The sequence below is a fragment of the Nerophis ophidion genome, linkage group LG02 (assembly GCF_033978795.1).
Source record: "Nerophis ophidion isolate RoL-2023_Sa linkage group LG02, RoL_Noph_v1.0, whole genome shotgun sequence".
Taxonomy (NCBI): domain Eukaryota; kingdom Metazoa; phylum Chordata; class Actinopteri; order Syngnathiformes; family Syngnathidae; genus Nerophis; species Nerophis ophidion.
The window spans coordinates 31,725,998-31,749,722 of NC_084612.1; the positions used below are offsets into that span (position 1 = coordinate 31,725,998).

Consider the following 23,725-nt stretch of genomic DNA (forward strand, 5'->3'; position numbering starts at 1 on the left):
AACGAGACGTCACAGTTTACTTCTCAGAAAATGATTCCCTAAACAGACACACAACAGTTGTTGATTTATTCTACTACTGTGGCTTTATTGTTTTGTGTATATTTTATAGTTTTGTGTATCTAAAATAGGATTAGCCACATTGCCATAAATGGAAATTAAATAATATAAAAGAACCCAGAGATGTAGGGGTGCTTTATTTTTTGTTTTTCTTTTGTAGATGTTAAATTTGCAGATGATTACTGCAATATGTATATTTCAAAAAGATTCATTGCTCTTCCTTTTTGCTTTTACCAGTAGCAGTTTAGAAGTCTGGAGTAAAAAAGTGCACAAGTAGGTCAAATGCATTAGTTAATTTCATGTGGTTAATCAAAGATCCATACAACATAATCTGATATGATTTCATAGTTTAAAGCACTATTTATGTATTTTTTATGATAAATAAGTGCTGAAAATGTTTTTGAATTATTTGTGCCCCAAGTGTGCCCCAGTACAGTATTAGGTCTAGTGACGCCCCTGGGCGTGGTTAAGAGGGGAGGAGTATATTTACAGCAAATTCACCAACTCGAGTATTTCATGTATAAATATATATATATATATATATATGTGCGTATGTATGTATGAAATACTTGACTTTCAGTGAATTCTAGCTACATATATTTATTTTATTATATATATATATATAAATAAAAGAAATAGTTGAATTTCAGACGGCACCTATCAAATACACAGTAATAAAAACACAGTTGTTCACCTACTCAGTGGCCTAGTGGTTAGAGTGTCCGCCCTGAGATCGATAGCTCGTGAGTTCATAAAAGACTATAAAAATGGGACCCATTACCTCCCTGCTTGGCACTCAGCATTAAGGGTTGGAATTGGGGGTTAAATCACCATAAATGATTCCCTTGCGCGGCACCGCTGCTGCCCACTGCTCCCCACTGCTCCCCTCACCTGCCATGGGGTGATCAAGGGTGATGGGTCAAATGCTGAGAATAATTTCGCCACACCTAGTGTGTGTGTGACAATCATTGGTACTTAAACTTCTACTAATTGTACTGTGCTTGCTGGTTACAAAAAAAAACAAACACTTACCTTTCACTATATGAGTAACGTCACTTCCGAGTTTCCAGAAGATGGTGCCAGTATTTGCTTTGGCCTGCCGTCTCTCGCTGTCAGCTCTGTTCGTTTTTGTGTTGTTTGCGTCTATTTTCGTCTCTGTCAGCTCACTGCTTGTGTATGACCGCCAAACACTGTTGGATCTTTGCCCCTCTCCCACTGATATAATCAACTTCGACGATGGTTTTTCGACGTCCCAGTCAGCTTTTTCACCTGTCTGGATTCCTGCCTTCCTTTCCCGCCTCGTGGCTCCTCTCCCCCACCACCTGCGGGCAGTGTGTCGGGCCCCACCTGGATTAGCTGCGCCCTTGGACGTGCTATCCCCCGCCAGGTTCGGTCTTGTAAACGCAAGATCTTTGACAAACAAAACGTTTATCCTGAAGGATTTCTTCACTTCCCGCAGACTTGACTTCCTCTGTGTGACGGAAACATGGCTGAGAGCCGGTGAGTCCGCCCCTCTTAATGAACTTCTGCCTCCAGAGTGTTCCTACTTTAATTCTCCGCGGTCGTCCGGCCGAAAAGTAGGAGGATTAGCAGTCGTTTTTGAAAATGACTTTAAACGCCGTTAGAACCGCCTGCAATCGTCCTTTTCAAGCTTCGAACTGTGCATGTTTGAGCTGGAGGGGTGTGACCTCCAGCTTCGGCTGAATTTCGGGTGAAAAATTCTTCCGAGGGGTTTTCAGGAGAGGCGCTGAATTTCGGGAGTCTCCCGGAAAATCCGGGATGGTTGGCAAGTATGGAGTCAACATCAAACTTGACCACAACTCGGGGAAATGGGAGAATTGTCTTGTAAAGAAGGGGACTTAAGACAGATCCCTGAGGTGCTTGTGACTATTCTCATTTAGTCAGGTCATTGAATTGAGCGCCACTGTGCTGTTTAGGGGCTTCACGGTGGCAGAGGGGTTAGTGCGTCTGCCTCACAATACGAAGGTCCTGAGTAGTCAGGGTACTATCCCGGGCTCGGGATCTTTCTGTGTGGAGTTTGCATGTCCTCCCCGTGAATGTGTGGATTCCCTCTGGGTACTGCTTCCCCCCACTTCCAAACACATGCACCTGGGGATAGGTTGATTGGCAACACTAAATTGGCTCTAGTGTGTGAATGTGAGTGTGAATGTTGTCTGTCTATCTGTGTTGGCCCTGCGATAATGTGGCGACTTGTCCAGGGTGTACGCCGCCTTCCGCCTGATTGTAGCTGAGATAGGCACCAGCGCCCCTCGCGAACCCAAAGGGGAATAAGCGGTAGAAAATGGATGGATGGATGTGCTGTTTAGACTGTCTGAACAAGGATGCCTGACGATGTAAGCATGAACTGATGAAGCCTACTCAGATTAGACAAAACGTTTTCTAAGACATTCTGAAGACTCCAGCAACAATCGATTCAATGCCCTGAGATGTTCAGGAAAAGAGTGGATAAAGTGTTGTTTTCCATCTGATGTTGTTGCTGAGAAACTCCAGTATCCAAGTGCACAGTGAGCTGCCAATGCCCTGGTTGCTCAGCTATGAAACCAGCGTATTAGGTACAATTGATTAAATGCAGAGCTAAAATCCGCAATCAGCATCTTTACATAGGCATTAAAGGCCTATTGAAATAAGATTTTCTTATTTAAACGGGGATAGCAGGTCCATTGTATGTGTCATACTTGATCATTTCGCGATATTGCCATATTTTTGCTGAAAGGATTTAGTAGAGAACATCCATGATAAAGTTCGCAACTGTCGGTGTTAAGAGAAATGCCCTGCCTTTCCCGGAAGTCACAGACGATGACGTCGCAAGTGTGGGGGCTCCTCACATATTCACATTGTTTTTAATGAGAGCCTCCAACAAAAAGTGCTATTTGGAACGAGAAAACGAGAATTTCCACATTAATTTGAGCGAGGATGAAAGATTTTTTGTGTGAGGATATTGATAGCGACGAACTAGGAAAAGGACAAAAAAAATGAGTTAAAATAAAAATGGGACGGATTCTGATGTTTTTAAACACATTTACGAGGATAATTCTGGGAAATCCCTTATCTTTCTATTGTTTTGCTAGTGTTTTAGTGAGTTTAAATTACCTGATAGTCGGAGGTGTACGTCCACGGGTGTCTTGACGCGCAGGGTCTCAGGGAAGTCGACGGCAGCTTCATGGACGGCCCAAGCTCAGCTTTTCTCCGGTAAGAAGCGACTTTTTACCACAATTTTCTTACCGAAACCTGCTGGTTGACATTTGGTCTGGATTCATGTTGGCTTGACCACGCTCGGATCCATAGTAAATTTTCACCTCCGGGAATTTTAAACAAGGAATCACTGTGTGTTTGTGTGGCTAAAGGCTAAAGCTTCCCAACTCCATCTTTCTACTGTGACTTTTTCAATATTAATTTAACAAATTGCAAAAGATTCAGAAACACAGATCTCCAAAATACTGTATGATTATGCCGTTAAAGCAGACATGTAGCTGTGTGTGTGCGTAGCACTCATACTTCCTAAAAACGTGTGACGTCTTGCTTACACGTCATCATTACACAACGTTTTCAAGACGAAACTCCCCGGAAATTTAAAATTGTAATTTAGTAAACTAAAAAAGCCGTATTGGCATGTGTTGCAATGTTAATATTTAATCATTGATACATAAACTATAAGACTGCGTGGTGGGAAGTAGTGGGTTTCAGTAGGCCTTTAACACTGTGAAGTTGTGTGTGGGCTTTGTAAATTGAATCCTTTGGTAACATGTTTTGAAACTAAAAGATGTAAAGTGCAACGTAAAGCAGCACTAAATTAGAGCATTTAAGATTGATTGATGTTTTGTTTTTTTTCAAATATGCAAAAAAAAAAAAAAACAAGAGCAAGCATGATCCAATACACTGCTGTAGCGTTAACAGCCATTATAACAAAATGAAAACAATGAAGAATCAACAAATAAATAAAATAAAAAACGAAAACAAATGATTGGACTTTCTCCTGTTTTTCTTTTTTTTTTCTTACATATTTGAAAAGGAGTGAGAAGAAGTATACACTTATTTAAGAGGCATCATTAAAAACAATCACACAAGTCACTAAAATGTTATGTCGTGAAAATGTGTAAAACAAATAATACTTTCAGTTCAGTGCAGCTGGAGGACTGACACAACTTGCCACGAGGGGGTAGTGTAAACCTTTCAATATCAGTTTGCGGCAAATTAAGTAAACCGAAGAAGTTGACATCGGCGTTGCCAGACGTCAAATTATTACTGTGTATGTATAATGATATTATCCGACGATATTCTGACCTATTTAATACATGGCTAATAGTAAACAATAAAATGTGTACATATATGCCATAAATACATTCTGCACTGAGCCTGATGTCGTGCATTGTCTTCTGTTGTGCCAGCAGCAGCTTTGCCTCATCAGTGTTATTAGTTCATTGACAAGTAATACTGCACTTCAATGTATATTATACACGGTCTGTGTTTATAATTTGATCCAGAGGAACGTCAGATTTCAATAAGTGTAATTAAAATACGCTCCTTTTAAAGAAGCTGGTATCATTTTGTGTCTGGCAACACTTGTCGACATATTTAACACGGAACCCGCCATTTGTTGACGAATTTAGTACAATCGAAACCTCAATAGATCAAAAAAAGAGTCATCACACACATCATAACACAAGCAACACAAAGCCTTCTAGTAGCACGATGATTCATTGTGTTGAGTGAGAAGCATGACTCGTAGGAGAAGTGTCGTCTGGGATTATTTTGAAGAAGTCGGTACGGAATGGGCGTTGTGCCTGTTGTGTAAACATGTATTGCGGAAACACCAACAAGGCAGCACCACACAGATGCTGAGGCATCTGCGAACCAAACACACAAACAAGGCAGTCATGGAGCTTGGTCGGACCGAAGGGCAGGAAACCTCGACTGGACAACAGCCCGCGGACACTGGCGGCGCACAAGGTAGTGAATACATCTCGCCCGCTTACATGGAGCTGGTCGCCATTTTGTCGGCCTAAAGACATCTGTACTCCAGGACTGTATAAAAGAACAAATAGTAAACATTCTTACTTGGGCTTCATTTTATGTTAACAAGTGACATACATTACATTTTAAAATACATTCACCAAAAGCACCACAACTTAATGACAAATACAAAACGTAACTCATAAGAAATTAAAATTGAAACCCAAATGTGATATGCTCAAATAAATCATGAGTTAATCAAAATTCCACCCATCCATCAATTATTTTCTACACCGGAGAACCACCATAAAAAGTCACACTCAAACCAATAATAAGTTAGTTTAGAACCTCAAATGTTCAATCTCAATTGCCCCTGAGGGACAGACATTCGCATTGACTCAACTCAATTGAATCACAATTGAGAATTTCCAGCTGTATAATTACTTTCCGTGCAGTACTAGATAATACTTGTCCGTTACTATGCTATGTACTTTTCTTTGTTTATGTTGTATAATTTAAATTGTATTCACTTATAATTTTTCTGTATTTTATGCTGCCAGAATACATTGCTGCTATGTTATAAACGAGCTCTGGCATTGTAGGCCTACATTTTATGTATTATTTCATCCTTTTTTTGTGCCCTTGTGCAGGCCTCAATTTTTAACTTTTTAAGGTCAAGGCAAGTGTTGCCTTAAAGGCCTACTGAAACCCACTACTACCGACTACGCAGTCTGATCAATGATGATATCTTAACATTGCAACACATGCCAATACGGCCTTTTTAGTTTACTGAATTGCAATTTTAAATTTCACGCAAAGTATCTTGTTGAAAACATCGGTATGATGACGCGTGCGTGACGTCTCGAATTGTAGCGGACATTTTTTTCCAGCCCGATCCAAGCTATAAGTCGTCTGCTTTAATCGCATAATTCCGGACATCTGTGTTGCTGAATCTTTTGCAATTTTTTCAATTAAAGGAGAACATTATCACAATTTCAGAAGGGTTAAAACCATTAAAAATCAGTTCCCAGTGGCTATTTTTTATTTTTCGAAGTTTTTTTTCAAATTTTTACCTATCACGGAATATTCTGAAAAAGGGCTTTAAAGTGCCTGATTTTCGCTACCCGTAAATCCAGCTGTCCATTTTCCTGTGACGTCACTGCGTGACGCCAATACAATCAAACATGGCAGATATAGCGAAATTAGCTCTGATTCAGACTCTGATTCCAGCGGCTTAAGCGGTTCAACAGATTACGCATGTATTGAAACGGATGGTTGGAGTGTGTAGGCAGATAGCGAAAACAAAATTGAAGAAGAAACTGAAGCTTTTGAGCGAATAGCTATTGAAACTATTCGGCGATCGCCTTCTAACAAACGATTGCATCTTGTGACCGACCACTGGAGCAACTTAAATCTGTCGATTAGTAAGTGTTTGTTTGGCATTAAATGTGGGTGGAGGGAAAGGCTAGATGCAAATATAGCTACAAATGAGGAGTATTGATGCAATATGTACATACAGCTCGCCTAAATAGCATGTTAGCATCGATTAGCATGCCATGCAAATATAGCTACAAATGTACATACAGCTAGCTTAAATAGCATGTTAGCATCGATTAGGTGGCAGTCATGCCGTGCACAAATATGTCTGATTAGCACATAAGTCAACATCAACAAAACTCACCTTTGTGATTTCGTTGACTTTATTGTTGGAAATGCATCTGCTTTTAGTGTCGCAGGATATCCACACATCTCTGTCCTAGCATCGCTATCGTCGGTAAAATGTGCAGAACAAACGAGAGACTTTCGCATCTTTTGACACTGGTGCAACTTGAATCCGTCGATTGGTATGTGTTTGTTAGGCATTTAATGTGGGTGGAGGGAAAGGCTGGATGCAAATATAGCTACAAAGGAAGCATATTATTGCAATATGTCCATACAGCTAGCCTAAATAGCATGTTAGCATCGATTAGCATGCCGGGCTAATCGATGCACACCCACATAAGTCAACTTGAATCCGTCCCTGATCGTGTTGTTACACCCTCCGACAACACACCGACGAGGCATGATGTCTCCAAGGTACGGAAAACAATCTGTCGATTATTACTTCGATTAACTGTCGATTATTACTTCGATTAATCAGATAAAAAAAGACAAACTACATTTCAATCCTTTCCAATACTTTATTTTAAAAAAACACATATTGGCACCATGTCCTTTTGACTTGCCAAACATAACAATAACAAGGCAAGTGTTAGAAAAATGGTGTTGTTTTTTATCAAGTGCAGCAGTGTCATGCACAATAGCAATAAGTTTGCTTAGGGGAATTTCAAACCTGCCTTCTACCTATTCCAACCATTCTGCAATGTTGGATGCTGAATGTCTTTCCTTTAGTAGCATGGTCGTATGGCAGATTGACTTCACGTTCCATTCGTCTCCAATGTAGTGGCATGTATTGCCAAGGTGGTTACACTTGTCAAAACATCAGTGGTCAGAACAATTTTGCTCTGGGTGGCTTTAATGTCAGTTTACACAGCTTGAAATGTCTGCTCATACTTCCTCTCCATTAGTTTGGTAAAATGGGTCCCTGAGGGAATAGTGTAACCAGGGTTGAGGACGTAAATAATTTTTCTGTAACCGTCATCCCCCATAATTGATAGTGGCCTGATGTCAGTTACCAACATATTCAGGATAGCATCAGTCAGTGCATCCGCTTGCCGTGGTGTGCAGACCTTCCTTTGTACCAAGTCTCTAATGCTGGCTTGTTTCTTTCTGAAATGAGAGAAACCATATCATGAACGTACATAGCAGCAACATTTACATGTAACTCAATAGATACTTAGTTGATTTATTTAATAATTTGTGATATAAAAGGCAAATTTTTTTCATATCACGGTGACTGCTGCCTACTTTTTCTTGTTATATTGTTATTTTTACTGTTATATTTTTATTCTTATGTTGCTTTTTTTATTTCTATTCTTACTGTAATAATTTCTTTTTTTTCTTTCCATTTAAACCCCCGTTATTTACTTTTCGATCTCAATTCTGTACACTGCTGCTGGAATTTAAATGTTCCTGAGGAAACTCCCTGAGGGAATCAATAAAAGTAATATCTATCCATCTATATATCTCAGGGTTTCCCACACATTCAGTTATTTGTGGCGGCCCGCCACGAAAAAAATTACTGCCGCCACAAAAAAACAAAACGAAAAAATATATCTATTTTTATTTTTTTCGGATTTTGACTCGCTCGACCGCTCATAAAAGCAATGGGACTCTGTCTGTTAATGGAGCTTGTAGTTACATATTATATAAATATTATATAAATATGTATATAAATATGTACATAAAGTGTTGTAATTATATTCCAACTCTGCGTTCTTCTTTGTCATCGCCGCCGCTATATATATATATATTAGGGCTGGGCAACGATTAAAAATTTTAATCGAAGTTAATCACACTATTTCTCTGATTAATCGCGATTAACTGCATTGTATACGCAAAGCCCAATAATGAATTCAAAAGTAGTATGTAGTGCACCTTTATTGGAATATTCCCCCACATGAACAAAAGCGCCAAAACATTTGTTGTGCAAACACAATTTAAATCAGTCCTTGTTAAACAGTAGCAGTTAAATAGCATATTTTATGAAAAATCAACTCAAAAAATGTAAATACAAACATTTAAGCTTATTAGTACCACTGCCAGGGTATTTAAGTTATCCTGTTTGTATTGGAAAATAAATATAATCTACATACAAATCTCTGAGCCACAATCATAACATCTGAACAGGCAATTTCTGAGGTAACAGCAGAAACATTTTTTTTATCAGGGATCTTATGTTTAATAAACTTATATTATAGGTAGTGGGCTGTTTTAGGGAATTTTTGATCAAATTATCCGTAGTAGCAATATTAATAATGATGTGTTTATTCTGCGTAGTGCACTTAAGATAATTATGACCATATCTGGGAATTGATATGATGGGAATTTTCCGATTGATTGCTTGGTGCTTTGATAAACTGAACGCATCATATTAATGGTACTATATTGTGATATTATGAGCCAGGGAATAAAAGAACTACCCTACCCAGCATGCAACAGGAGTGACGAGCATGCGCGGTAGCTCGGTATAGGTTGTGTCGCCATGACGGCATCTTGTATGTTGTGATATGCACACTCTGAAAGTAAACGTTAAGAACTCAGCCAACACTCCTCGTCTGCATTATTCATAAATAGACGGACAACACATATACTCCGCTGCTTCACAGGCCCCTGGATGTAGCCGGCAAAGTATTCCCATGCTAGCTAGCCAGTCTAGCAAGCACGCGTCATTCAGTCCAAAACGGCCCGATCCATCCACATTCAGAATTGTCTGGTGGTCGTAAGTGATCCCGGAGTGTCCACGCTGTAAGCCAGCCATGAAATTTGCAGAATTGTCTGGTATTTTTGCCAAATGTTCCATCTTTACCAAGAGCCCCTCGAAGCCGAAGCCCGTCCTGGCGACGCCATCTTGTTAAGAAAAGGCGTTAACAAAATAAAAGCATGTAAACAACATACGCAAATGTGCGATAAAATAATTGTCGGCGTTAATAGATTGATGAGTTAACTCGTAATTAACGCATTAATTTGCCCACCCCTAATATATATATATATATATATATATATAGTGTGTGTGTGTAGCGCGGCCCCATGTCAAATTTTTTTAACCCAATACGGCCCCCTGGTCAAAAAGTTTGGGGAACCCGGATCTAAACAGACTCAATTACTCCACAGTGACGTCTTGGTGAATTTTACTGAGGAATTTCTTAAACCAAAACAATACAAACAGAATTATTTTGTAACTTAACAATACTAACACAGACACTCGTAAACGTGTTGGCATATTTGCGAATGCTAACGACCCTAGCTTCATTTCACTATGATAGCACACACAAATATGCAAGAAAATACTCCAACAGACGTCACACATGGGTCGGTTTAGTAAGTAACAATTGTTGGAAAGATACTGTAGAAAAATACAAACCCTGATTGGAGTAATTAATAAAAAATCAATGTAAGTAAAAACATTATGAACGTTTAAAAGATGGAACAGCACTCGTACTTCCGGTTTAAAGCATTAAACATCAGGAAACACTGTAGACATTCACCTACAAGCACCTGCAGTGAGCAAACCCGTCCAAAAGATGTCGCCATAGCGCAAACAATAACACACCTTTTGGTTAGAGTGTCCGCCCTGAGATCGGTAGGTTGTGAGTTCAAACCCCGGCTGAGTTATACCAAAGACTATAAAAAATGGGACCCATTGCCTCCCTGCTTGGCACTCAACATTAAGGGTTGGAATTGGCGGTTAAATCACCATAAATGATTCCCGGGCGCGGCACCGCTCCTGCCCACTTCTCCCCTCACTTCACATGGGGTGATCAAGGGGATGGGTCAAATGCAGAGGACAAATTTCACCACACCTAGTGTGTGTGTGACAATCTTTGGTACTTTTCAGTGTCTTTGCAAGTGTTGTATTAAAAACTATTTGCATAATGGAAGTCAGTGAAGAAAAATCCATAAATAAGCAGCACCGTTTTATACTCCACAGGGTTCAAAGCGCAGGAAAAAAGTAGCAGCTTTGAAATTTACGGTAGTCGTGTTTCCCATGGATCTGGCTGGCAATGACACGACGCCAAACTTTGCGTTTGGGGCTCGTCTGTCCCGTGTCGCTTTTGCCACCCACTGCTCTCTGTCATCATGGCTTGTGTTACTGAAGCTTTTGAAGTTCCTTCATCCATTTTACAGTGTCATCATCATAACTTTATTCAAGGTGCAAGTGGTGTTTGTTATTAGCGTACTGACTACCTCCACTAGAGCAGTGGTTCTCAACCTTTTTTCATTCATGTACCCCCTGTGAAAATTTTTTTAATTCAAGTACCCCCTAATCAGAGCAAAGTATTTTTGGTTGAAAAAAAAGAGATAAAGAAGTATGTCATCAGTTTCTTATTTATTAAATTGTATAACAGTGCAAAATATTGCTCATTTTTAGTGGTCTTTCTTTAACTATTTTGGGAAAAAAAGATATAAAAATAACAAAAAAACGTGTTGAAAAATAAACAAGTGATTCAATTATAAATAAAGATTTCTACACATAGAAGTAATGATCAACTAAAAGTGCCCTCTCTGGGGATTGTAATAGAGATCCATCTGGATTCATGAACTTAATTCTAAACATTTCTTCACAAAAAAAATAATCTTTAACATCAATATTTATGGAACATGTCCACAAAAAATCTAGCTGTCAACACTGAATATTGCATTGTTGCATTTCTTTTCATAATTTATAGAATAGAATAGATTCTATTCTAGTACTTTATTGATCCCTGGGGGAGATTCAGCACCCCAGTTCGCTCACAATAGACAATAATAATAGTAAATAATATACATATATATATATCTATATATATAGATATATCTATATATATAGATATATCTATAGATATATATATAGATATATATATCTATATATATAGATATATCTATAGATATATATATATAGATATATATATATGATATATATATAGATAAAATATATGAATAGTATAAATATGTTCTACATTTAAGTGCAGTCAAGGAACATATACATTATATTATTATGAACTTACATTCTAATTTTGTTGAAGGTATTATTCAATAAATATATTTATAAAGGATTTGTTGCTATTTTAAAAAAATCTCACCCACCCCTTGGCATACCTTCAAGTACCTCCAGGGGTACACGTACACCCATTTGAGAACCACTGCACCAGAGCACACCTGCTGTTTCCTATAAACATTTGATTGGTCAGCAGGAAAAAGACACAAGACTCAACAATTCTGATGGACAAACATGTCTTTCACTCAAATGCCGTTGACGGCGGAGAGGAAAAAACTAAACCTTCGCCTCTTGCGGTTAGGTTATTGCACTAATTAAAACCTCAATGTCGATTCGATGTCGGTGAATCGGGCAGCGTGGTGTAACAATTGCTTTTCACCAGTAGTTTGGTAGTGGAATGCGCCATCACACCTTCATGGCAAGCGATGACCCAAATTGTGGACAACTTATTAAAGTACTTCAAATTTGAATTTGAAGTAATGCAAAATATCAATGTGTGGCAGCGTAAAATAAGTTCAATGATTGTTTTAGAAACAAGTTTTTAATCCACGAATTGCAGATAAATATGTATTTTGCGGCAAAACTCAAATTCTAAGGTACCTGTAGAGGTTTTAGTTTATGGTGTGTCTGAGGAGTTCAATTGAAGCATTTAAAAATATATAAAAAAAACATTTTCTTATTAATTATGCATTAGGTAAATGCAATCTCTCCGTCTAGCCCAATAGTTCAGTCATATAGTTTCACCTACTAGTCCGCATCGTTGTATTCAGTCAACGCTGAGCTGATGTGGTGAGACGCTGTCTCGTGCAATGAGCATTTAACAGAGTAGAATGAGGCTTTATTTAAGTTTTTGTCTTTCACATTATCTGCTCATGCTGGCCATAAATATCTATTTTCTTCTGCCATGTGCTTAGTCTGCAACATGCAATATAGTACTGTTTGATTTTATCATGCCATACCTACATTAAGGCCACACTGCCACTGTTCCATTATCGTTTTGTTTGTGTCAGGGCTACACGGAAGCGCCAAATCCTTATTTGTGACAAGTGGCCATGGCCTACAGGTTCTGGTTCTGGTTGCTGTTACTATGTTCTTATATTTTATCATGCTGTCCCTGGAATGGGGTTAGAGGTCAGCTGCATCCCTAACTATCTCTTTACTTCTTCTTCTACAGTGGAGGTGGAACTGGAAGAGGCAGACACGAACATCATCGTAGCTGTAAACGACACTGACATTGATTATGCACTAACTGGCATCCTTGTAGCTGCACAGGGAGAGCCCATGGAAGAAAAAACAGTAGAAGAAGTCATGGTCAAAAGTCTGCTCCCTTTGAAGACAAAATCACAACGTCGGAGTATGATCTGGAGACACTTTGAGCACTTGGAAAGTTTAGATGCTTGTCAATGTTTGATTTGCAATAAGAAGATAAAGTGCTCGTCTGAAAGCAGCACCAGCAACTTGCATAGACACATGTCAAAGAGACACCCGCATGTGAATTTACGAACAGGCGAGGTGATGAATCAGCCAACATCCAATACATCTTCAGACATAAATCTAAAGCATCGCAGGAAGACATTCCCATCAAAGCTCATCAATGACGTAGCAGTTTCAGGTAAGCTTTTATACTCTCTATACTCCATTCTGTCAGTAACCAATATAATAATGGATTGAATTCAGTAAATATAATGATCTGAGTTTTTCCGGTATGTCTACCAATTTGAGTCATTGAACCAATTCAAATGAGTCATCTGAGTCTGTGTTCATCTGCAGTGTATGATGCCCAATTCCAATTTTAGTTTAAATCTAATATTTTTATGTAGGCGTTAACATTACAAAAAAATATGTGACTTCTTTGTATGTCTAATGTGAACGGAATGTGTCAGCGAATTTTTTTTTTGCTTTGTTCCATATGAGCTGTTTCTGATTTGCTCCGACTTGTGACATCAGTGCACATCTCCATTAGAGATCGAGCAATATTTTTTTTACCGATATCAATTATAAGTGGTGAAGGAGGCCGATAAACGATATTTGTAGCCAATATTTATTTTTAGTAAAAGTGACATATTGGCTTCAAAATTTAGAATAATACTATTACAAACTCCAACACTTGAGTTTGTTTAAATGCATGAAGCATGTTTATTTCAAATACAAGTAAATAAAAGCTCAACAATAAGTGCAAGGATTTCTTTGGCCCAGTAGCATCTCTTATAAAGGTGAATAAATGAATAGCTCCCTGAAGTTTAGTATCCCTGAAATAATTTGGATTCTTAAATAACCTCAACTGTAATTGATAAAATGATTCTAGAGTCACAAGGGTTGAGGGTGATGGATTAAATGCAGAGGATAATCTCACCACAACTAGTGTGTGACAATCATTGGTATTTTAACTTTAACTTCAAGTGTTGACATTGACGGACTTTTAGCAGGCTAATTACCTAGCGATATTACACTTGATTACAAAATGAAAAATGCGTGGGTTCCATCCGGGTACTCCGGCTTCCTCCCACCTCCAAAAACATGCACCTGGGGATAGGGTGATTTGCAACACTAAAATGGTCCCCAATGTGTGAATGTGAGTGTGAATGTTGTCTGTTTATATGTGTTGGCCCTGTGATGAGGTGCGACTTGTCCAGGGTGTACTCCGCCTTCGGCCCGATTGTAACTGAGATAGGCTCCAGCACCCCCCGCCACCAGGAAAGGGATAAGTGGTAGAAAATACATGGAAAAAGTTATTAGGACATTATAAAGTACAAAACGTTATGTACAGATCATGAAAAGCAGTGTTTAGGTAGAAACATAGTTCATATTATAAACATATTTAATAATGCATTATGGCGTTATATTTATGTATTAATGATGAGGTAGCAAAGGCAGATTTTGTTGACAGAAAAATATGTTTTGCAAGCACACGCATTACATTTTGAAAATAAATAGGTATAATAGTTAAATATCATATGTGGATCCCATCCATCTATTTTCTATCGCTTGTCTCTTTCGGAGTCAAGGGGAGGGGGCTGGAGTCTATCCCAGCTACACTGGGGCGGAAGGCAGGATACACCCTGGAAAAGTCACCACATCATCGCAAGGCCATAGATAGACATCCATTCACACTCACATTCACACATTATGGCCAATTTAGTGTTGCCAATCCTTTTTTTCCCCAGGCGCTTGTCTTTGGAGGTGGGAGAAAGCCAGAGTACCCAGAAGGATGTTTATTTTTTTGAAAATTATTTTATACAAAGTCCAATTTATGTTGTTCTGAAAAGAACCAATTTTATAAAGATTAGAAGAGTAAGATGCAGTACACTAGTTTTTTTTCATCAAAAGCGAAATTATCTCTGTCGTGTGTTCATTAGTTTATTTTAAGAAGTAGGGGGGAAAATTGTAGCTTGAATTTTGTGTGATAAAATTGGAGATTCTATTTTTAGGCCATATTGCCCACGCATACTTTTTTATTTTTATTAAATGTTGTGACATTCAAGTTGTGAAACTTTTAAGATTCTTCTGTATAACCAGAGCTCAAATGCTTCAAATTTTTGGGGGTAGTTTTAATGAAGATCCATTTCTTGAAACCTTACAGAAGTGGAGACCACACATAGCATTTTAGCATTATTTTCAATATTACATTTGTCTAATGTTATTAGTTTTTATATACAGTATTTTCATATGATTTCCTAGCAATTTAAATGTAATTTAATTAATTCAATTATTTTTATTTCATTATCAGTTATTCAATTTTCAAACTGCATCTGACCAAGCTTTACCATATTTGATACTTGTTCTATAGGTCTGCCATCTATCTTAAGTATTATTTGAGGAACTAGTTGATTTTTGCTCACTACCATTGCATTGATTTTTTTTACATTCATGTCCATACCATATGGTTTGCCCTTATCATTGAATGCAGTTAGTAATTATGCTATTGTTATGCTAGGTTATTGGTGTTCTCTGCTAACAAACAACTTCATCAAAATATCGTATATTGTTTTCGTTCAGACCTTATATAGGTAAACATGTCATGTCCTCGACTTCTCTGAAAATGTTTTGTCTTTATAAATTCATCCTTCTGTGTAGAAATACCCAACCTTGTCTTACTCTTTTTTTAATTATGAAATGTTTCTGTCGTGCTTCAAACTCATTTTAGATCGGGGCCGTATGGAGGAAAATCTATTTCCACACGGGCCGGTCTGGTAAAAACATGGCACAATAATTAAAAAAATATAGACAACTTCAAAATGGTTTTCTTTGTCTTACTTCCGCCAAAAATATCACAAGCACAATCTGAAAATTTACATATATTACGAATAAACGTCTTGGCACAACACTTAAAGTTTGTTGAAAATTTTGAGGGGGAAAAATGGTGCCGTGGCAAAACACCACAAATAACTGAAATAACTTAGATTTTGTCTTGGTGTATTTACAAAGCCATTAACTTCCTGTTTAGCATTTTCTTGTTGGCAGTTCATTATTAAAGACGTGTTTGGTTTCCTCAAACCACTGCATTGGTGACATCCATTCATTTTCATCATTCAAATATTTCAACTATCCATCCATCCACTTTCTCCCGCTTCTCTCTTTCGGGGTCGCGGGGGGTGCTGGAGCCTATCTCAAGGCGGGGTACACCCTGGACAAGTCGCCACCTCATCGCAGGACCAACACAGATAGACAGACAACATGCAAACTCCACACAGAAAGATCCCAAGCTCAGGACTACTCAGGACCTTCATATTGTGAGGCACATGCACTAACCCCTGTACCACTGTGCTGCCCCATTTGAATTAAAAAATAATCAAAACAATTGTCAAAATGACACCATAATAGCCAAAAAAAAGGATAAAATAACTAAATACATAACCATGTGAATATGTTAATTTACAATAAAAAAAGGAATTGTGCGTCTCTACTAGGGATGTCCCAATCCAGGTTTTTGCACTTCCGATCCGATACCGATACTGGCCTATCCGAGCATGTATTAAAGTTTAAAGTTATTTAGCCTAGTTGGTTGTCAGATTTATGCTGAAAAGGATTTTAGTACTCTTGATAACAACTAGCCAGCTGAATTAGGTGAGTTTGAATAATACACAATTATTGGTATTCAAGGATAAACACAAAATATCAAAAATTATACATGACAAACAGAAATGGCATCATTAAACAGTAGAAAAGTGAACAGTATTAAGTGCAAATAATGCTGTAAACATTATTAAAAAAAGCAAAACACACAAATAACCTGAGTGGGATAAAATGTCTATAACTCAGCATCAATACTTGCTCTTGAACAAGTGTAAACTTAAAAAAAAAAAAAAATATATATATATATATATATCTACACACTCCCTTCAATTGTTTGCCCCAGTCAGGGGGGGCAAACAATTGAAGTCCAAGCATAATGGGGAGACTAACAATGACGAGCACTTCAAGATGCTCTTGAACGCTTACACTTGCTCTTGAACAAGTGTAAACTTAAAAAAAAAAAAATATATAGGGCTTCACGGTGGCAGAGGGGTTAGTGCGTCTGCCTCACAATACGAAGGTCCTGCAGTCCTGGGTTCAATTCCAGGCTGAGGATCTTTCTGTGTGGAGTTTGCATGTTCTCCCCGTGAATGCGTGGGTTCCCTCCGAGTACTCCGGCTTCCTCCCACTTCCAAAGACATGCACCTGGGGATAGGTTGATTGGCAACACTAAATTGGCCCTAGTGTGTGAATGTGAGTGTGAATGTTGTCTGTCTATCTGTGTTGGCCCTGCGATGAGGTGGCGACTTGTCCAGGGTGTACCCCGCCTTCCGCCCGATTGTAGCTGAGATAGGCGCCAGCGCCCCCCGCAACCCCGAAAGGGAACAAGCGGTAGAAAATGGATGGATGGATGGATATATATATATATATATATATATATATATATATATATATATATATATATATATATATATATATATATATATATATATATATATATATATATATATATATATATATATATATATATATATATATATATATATATATATATATATATATATATATATATATATATATATATATATATATCTACACACTCCCTTCAATTGTTTGCCCCAGTCAGGGGGGGGCAAACAATTGAAGTCCAAGCATAATGGGGAGACTAACAAAGACGAGCACTTCAAGATGCCCAGGTGTCAGCCTGCTCCTGTGTTTATTTATGCTGATTGCTAAAAAGCCTCTCACTCGCAAGAGTCATTAAAATGTCTTACAAATTTACCACCACGCTTGACTTTATTGTGGCATGTTTTGCACTCCACCTCTTCATCTTTTTCATTTTGTAGGATAAAATAGTCCCACACAGCTGACATTTTTACCGTAACTTTTAATTCACACGGCCGTCTGAACGGTTAGAACGCAGACTTGTGGATGTTTTGAAGGTGTTCTGGAAAATGCGGAACGGAGTTGAGGGAGCAGAGTGGAATGTATTATTTAAATCGGTGTGTTGAAAACACGGACCGGAGTTTTTTTAAAAACTGGATCTGAACCGGCATTTTCCCATGCCTTGCCGATACGCATTTTTTGGCAAATATTGGCGGCCGATCCGATCCAAATATCGGATCTGGACAACCCTAGTCTCTACTGCATCAATCTGCCGCCAGTCACAACAAGGAGCAGTGGAGTAGCGGCAGCCAATCCAGAGGTCGCTCAAAGTCAGCTGTCACGTCATCTTTAAACAGTGTGATGTGTGACATGGGTTACACTGGAAATGATTCTCAACATCCAGTGGACACATTTAAAGTTAAAGTACCAATGATTGTCACACACACTAGGTGTGGTGAGATTATCCTCTGCATTTGACCCATCACCCTCATCACTTGGGAGGGGGGGGGCAATGAGCAGCAGGGTGGCCGCGCCCAAGAATCATATTATAACAGCAGTTTCTTTCATTCAAAAATTGCAGCTAATTTTTCTACCTAGCAAACTCATATTGCGGGTCGGGATAGGCTCCAGCACCTCCGTGACCCCGAAAGGGACAAGCAGTAGAAAATGGATGGATGGGACAAACCTGTTCGTTTGACACCCTTGCATTAGGCTGATTGTTCGGATCTCTGCAGAGTCTTGTGCATTAGTTTTTTTTTTGTGTGCTATGAAAAAAAAAAAGATTGTCCCAATTCAGCTGGTATACAGCCACTGTTGTAAATTATGGTGCACAGTCTCGTTAATAATGCTGTATTATGTCCATTTAGAGCTTTCAAGGATTCTGTTGGTATATCCTCTGGGCTGTTGAACTTTTCCTTTTTTAATTATTTTTATAACATGTACTACTTCCTTTTTCATATTATGTCTATCAGTTGACTATTACCAGGGGCATTTCTGTTATGTTTTTGTAATCATATAGCTCAGTTACATATTCAGCCAATATGGTCGCTATTTGCTCTTAGGCAAATCTTTTGTTTTTCTTTGATAGAGTTACCACCTTTTTTCTGTGTTAATCCTTTGATTTTATCATACATTTATTTTTATTTATTTTAAATTCAAAACATTGACATTTTATCCATTGCTCATTAGTATTTCGACAATCTCTTTTGAGCTCCATATTAATGATGTGGTACTTTTTTTTGAGTAGATATTTGGTTTTGTAAATGTTCTTTTTTTCCATTTTGGCTATTCTTTTGTGAGTCATCCATTCTTTCTTTTCAATTGTTTTCTGTAATGGCACCATTTCTCCAATGATGTTTGGATACATGTTTTCCGTATGTGCCATTCTTTTTCAACCCCTCTTGAATATTTGGTCCTTGGACTATGTATTCTGACCTTCCGAGATTTGTAGAATTTCCCTCGGGATCGATATTTGAATTTCCCTCGGGATCAATAAAGTATCTATCCATCTATGGGTTGTACTTGTACTTGTACTTGTACCTGTATAGCGCTTTTCTACCTTCAAGGTACTCAAAGCGCTTTGACACTACTTCCACATTTACCCATCCACACACACATTCACATACTGATAGAGGGAGCTGCCATGCAAGGCGCTAACCAGCACCCATCAGGAGCAAGGCTGAAGTGTCTTGCTCAGGACACAACAGACGTGACGAGGTTGGTACTAGGCTGGGGATTGAACCAGGGACCCTCGGGTTGCGCACGACCCCTCTTCCACTGCGCCACGCCGTCCCTAATCTAAGCTCTATCTGTATCTTCTGTATGTAGTGTGTGTGTTAGATATTTGTGACTTCAGTATTAAACCTTTGTTTGTTGTCCTCTTGTAATACTAGGTTTAGGTTTTGGTGTTCTCTTCTTTAATATGTTTAAGTTTGACTTGCAGTTTGATCACGACATGGTTATTGTCTTAATTAATGTCTGCACCAGGATATGTTTTTGTCATTTTTACATTATGTTTGAATCGCTTGTTGATCAGGAAACACTGTAGACATTCACCTACAAGCACCTGCAGTGAGCAAACCCGTCCAAAAGGACGGGGTTTTTCCATGTGTATAATATCCTTGGATGTTATTGTCTTGTTTATTTGGCAAAATTATTTTAGTCTACATCTTCTATAATTTATTTTTCCCAGTCCAAACTGACCTGCAATTTCATCACATTTACCTTTTTCAATTTTAATTATGTTAGTTTTTCCTTTTAGTTTTACTAAAATTACCCTATCTGATAATAGTGAATAAAAATATTTTTAAATTTTTTTTTTTGCAAAATTATTTGTCAGCATAACAGCAACTCTTTTTAATTGTTTCCATTTACTGTCAATCTTGTTTCAGGAAATTCCATAAAGGCCAGATTCATATTTCATGCTTTTTGCATTAGGGTTTCAAACTTTGCTGCGTTGTACAAAGTTCACACGTTCCAAGTACCTATTCTAAAGAGCTTTTTTCCTGTTTGAGGGAAACACTATCAAAAGATAACCTTCCCTTGGGATTTAAGTTAGCTTCATCATAAGCTGTCCTACTTGAGCAGTCATTCTCTTCTTCGCTGGAGTTGAGGCCTGAAGGTGTTGCAGGGGGCCCAACTTCTCTGTTGTATTCCTTACGTCATCCGTGATCCATTGATAACTAGGGGTAAGTACATGGTGAGGACCAAATCTTTTCCATGGTGGCTGTCCACAAGTATTGTCCATCAAGAGAGTGCCCTGGATGTGCCACACATCTGACTGTCCTGCCTTCAGAGCCATTAACAAGAACAAATTCATATGTCTTCAAATGTCTTTTCTGCCATTCCATTCCCCTGCACAATACTCATTTGAGACTACTGGTAACTACTCTAACCTAGTTTAGCCATCAGCGGAGATGATTTACCGTGTTTTTTTTAAATTTATTGATTGAAACTGTTATTAGCTGCAATGAGGTGGCGACTTGTCCAGGGTGTACCCCGCCTTCCGCCTGATTGTAGCTGAGATAGGCACCAGCGCCCCCCGCGACCCCAAAGGGAATAAGCGATAGAAAATGGATGGATGGAACTGTTATTAGTAGATTGCACAGTACAGTACATATTCCGTACAATTGACCACTAAAAGGTATCACCCGAATAAGTTTATCAACTTGTTAAAGTTGGGGTGCACATTAATCAATTGTTGACTGGTGTCCCAGTCGGTGTGCACTACCGATTATTTGGTAGCGTACGTGAGAGTTTTGCAGTTGTGGTGGACCAGAGCCCCTAGCCACATCTATCTTGACGAAGATGTGCTGCGTGACAGGTTTACATAGGTAGTAACCCTCACAAGCTACACCAAATACCACACTCTCGCTTCCATATTTTTGAATGTATAAAAAAAGAAAAACAAAGAAGAGAGTGTGCAAAAAAAACCCATCTTGCTTGTGTTGTAATATTGATGCTTTTAATTCCCAGGGTTTGTGAATGCAACCTTGCTCGGAGTAATTGTCATTGATGCTTAATGAGGAAGTTCTGTGTTGTTGTGTTTACTGGCTAATAGCACTGGGGCGCCAGCGTTATGATGGCTGTTTGGGGTGTTAAGGTATGCAACAAAGTTTAAGCAAAGCATCAGACCGTGTGCTTCTGTCGGAATGCTAAACTACTTACAATAGATTATTTGCACAATATCAATGGCTGAGACTGCATTAATTTGCACTGAAATGAGACGGCATTTTTTAAAATCAAGGATTCTTTAGGAGATAGAACTTGGTGGAAATCTGTGCTCTTTGAGTACTTTTATATTTTATCATATTGTTACTGGAGTGGAATTAGCTGTCAGCTGCATTCCTGACTGTCTTTAATGATTTTTTTACAGTGGATATGGAAATGGAGGAGACAGACTCTAACATCATTGCTGTAAACGACCCTGACATTGATTCTGCATTAAACGGCATCCTTGAAGCTGCACAAGGAGACAAAACGGATGAAGTCGTCCAAAATCCACTCCCTTCAAAGACGAAATCCCAACGTCGAAGTATGATCTGGAGACACTTTGAGCGTTTGGAAAGTTTAGATGCTTGCCAATGTTTGATCTGCAATAAGAAGATAAAGTGGTCTGGGGAGGGCAGCACCAGCAATCTGCACAGACACTTGTCAAAGAGACACCCGCATGTAAATTTGCGGACAGGAAAGGTGATGAATCAGCCAACATCAAACACATCTTCTGACATTAAGGATGTCACAGTTTCAGGTAAGCTGTGATGGTCACTAATATATATGCTGTACTCGCAGTAACTCATATATTTGTGGACCTTGTCTTTTGTCAGATGTGCTCCAGGTTTCACAGGCAACTGCAGGAGAGAGGAGTGCTTTTAAGAGGGAGCTGGAATTGATAGAAGCTCTAAGGAGTGCACAGAGGGAGGAGGCGCAGGCTCTGGAGCATCAGAGGGAGCTTGTCGAGAAGCTGAGGGCCATCAACGCCAGAGAGGCTGCTCTAGAGAAAGAGCAAATTGAATTTCTCAGGAGAGCACAGCAGGAGGAAGCCCAAAAATTAAACAGACAGAGAGAAGAGCTTGAGGTAGAAAAGGCGGCGTTACAGAGGAAATAAGAACTCTAGCAAAAGGAGCAACTATTTTTGCTTTCAAGAGAACATCCGACCTCTTTTTCACTTATAGTGAGATTATTTTTTTTAATTGACTAGTCACTAGTTTGACACCAACGCAAATACCTGTTGTTTTTTTCTGTGACCAAAATCTGCCTTGTAGGCCAGTTTTTGCATCTTTGATTTTGCTTCCTGGAGTAACGTATGATTAATTCAAAGTACAAACTGTAAAGGGTAAACAAGAGCATCTCTTGTGCACATTCCTCTACAGGTGCACTAAAATGTCACAGCAACTACGCTACAGAGGGCATTTAAGTAAAAGCATGCAATGCGGATCTCCTCATTTCAAACTATTTAATGAAACAAATGCCATAGAGCATCAATTACAGCTTTTCATTGAACACTTCTGGAGTACAATTACGAGCCCCTGCAAGGCAAATACCTAATTCCAATGGTATTCAGGCCTGGAAGAAGTGCAGGTTGCTCGATTTTCGGTTCCCCTTATCTCTAGCAGCTGCCCCTAATGAGCATTGTGGTCCATGAAGATCAAATCAGGCCTGTGTTGTTTACAGGCACAATAACTGTATTGATCATGTTATTTAGCTAGTATGGGATTGTCACCGTACTATTCACAGAGTGTATTGAATCTATCACAACTTGACTTTGCAGAGGTTTTTTCCTCTCATCTTAGCAGGCTTCATCAGTTATATGTAGACTAGATCTGGCCTGTCTACGTAAGTGTGTGTGGAAGAGAATATTATTCAGTGTGGGGCAGTTTGTATTAATTCAACCAGGGGTTGGGAACTTCTATCAAAAGAGAGCCATTTGTCTCCTATTCCATTAAAAAAAAAAGCTTACAACTACCAAAATGAAACATCCTATAAAGTTTTATGATTTTAATCTTTTTTTTTTTTTTAATTGAATTGTTACAACTAAAGAATACTATACAGCAAAAAGAAGTGCATGTGTAACAAATGCCATGTGGCTGTGCAATAATAGAGTATGTTGGTTGAACCTCACAAGAACTGCGCTGCACAGTCAAGTGACAGCCTCTGGTTTTCATCTGCTACACATTTGTAAGTTTACTTTGAAATAAATGACTACTTTTTAGAAAATGCAAA

The 23,725-nt window shown here is 38.6% G+C and overlaps 1 protein-coding gene across 1 annotated transcript; it reads left to right on the plus strand.

Annotated features, from left to right (window-relative positions):
• The first annotated feature begins 4,621 nt into the window (after positions 1-4,621).
• Positions 4,622-23,725, plus strand: LOC133539480 (uncharacterized). The gene is made up of 4 exons (XM_061881473.1): positions 4,622-5,025; positions 12,840-13,277; positions 21,879-22,253; positions 22,330-23,725. Exons 1-4 carry the CDS (start codon positions 4,794-4,796, stop codon positions 22,608-22,610), a joined length of 1,326 nt encoding a protein of 441 aa, XP_061737457.1. The 5' UTR covers positions 4,622-4,793; the 3' UTR covers positions 22,611-23,725.

What these genes read in the sequence shown, in the direction of transcription:
- LOC133539480 (XM_061881473.1), top strand. Translation starts at nt 4,794, where the DNA reads ATGACTCGTAGGAGAAGTGTCGTCTGGGATTATTTTGAAGAAGTCGGT. An exon ending in CAATGACGTAGCAGTTTCAG is followed by an intron (nt 13,278 to 21,878) that starts GTAAGCTTTTAT and finishes ATTTTTTTACAG; the next exon opens with TGGATATGGAAATGGAGGAG. An exon ending in TAAGGATGTCACAGTTTCAG is followed by an intron (nt 22,254 to 22,329) that starts GTAAGCTGTGAT and finishes GTCTTTTGTCAG; the next exon opens with ATGTGCTCCAGGTTTCACAG.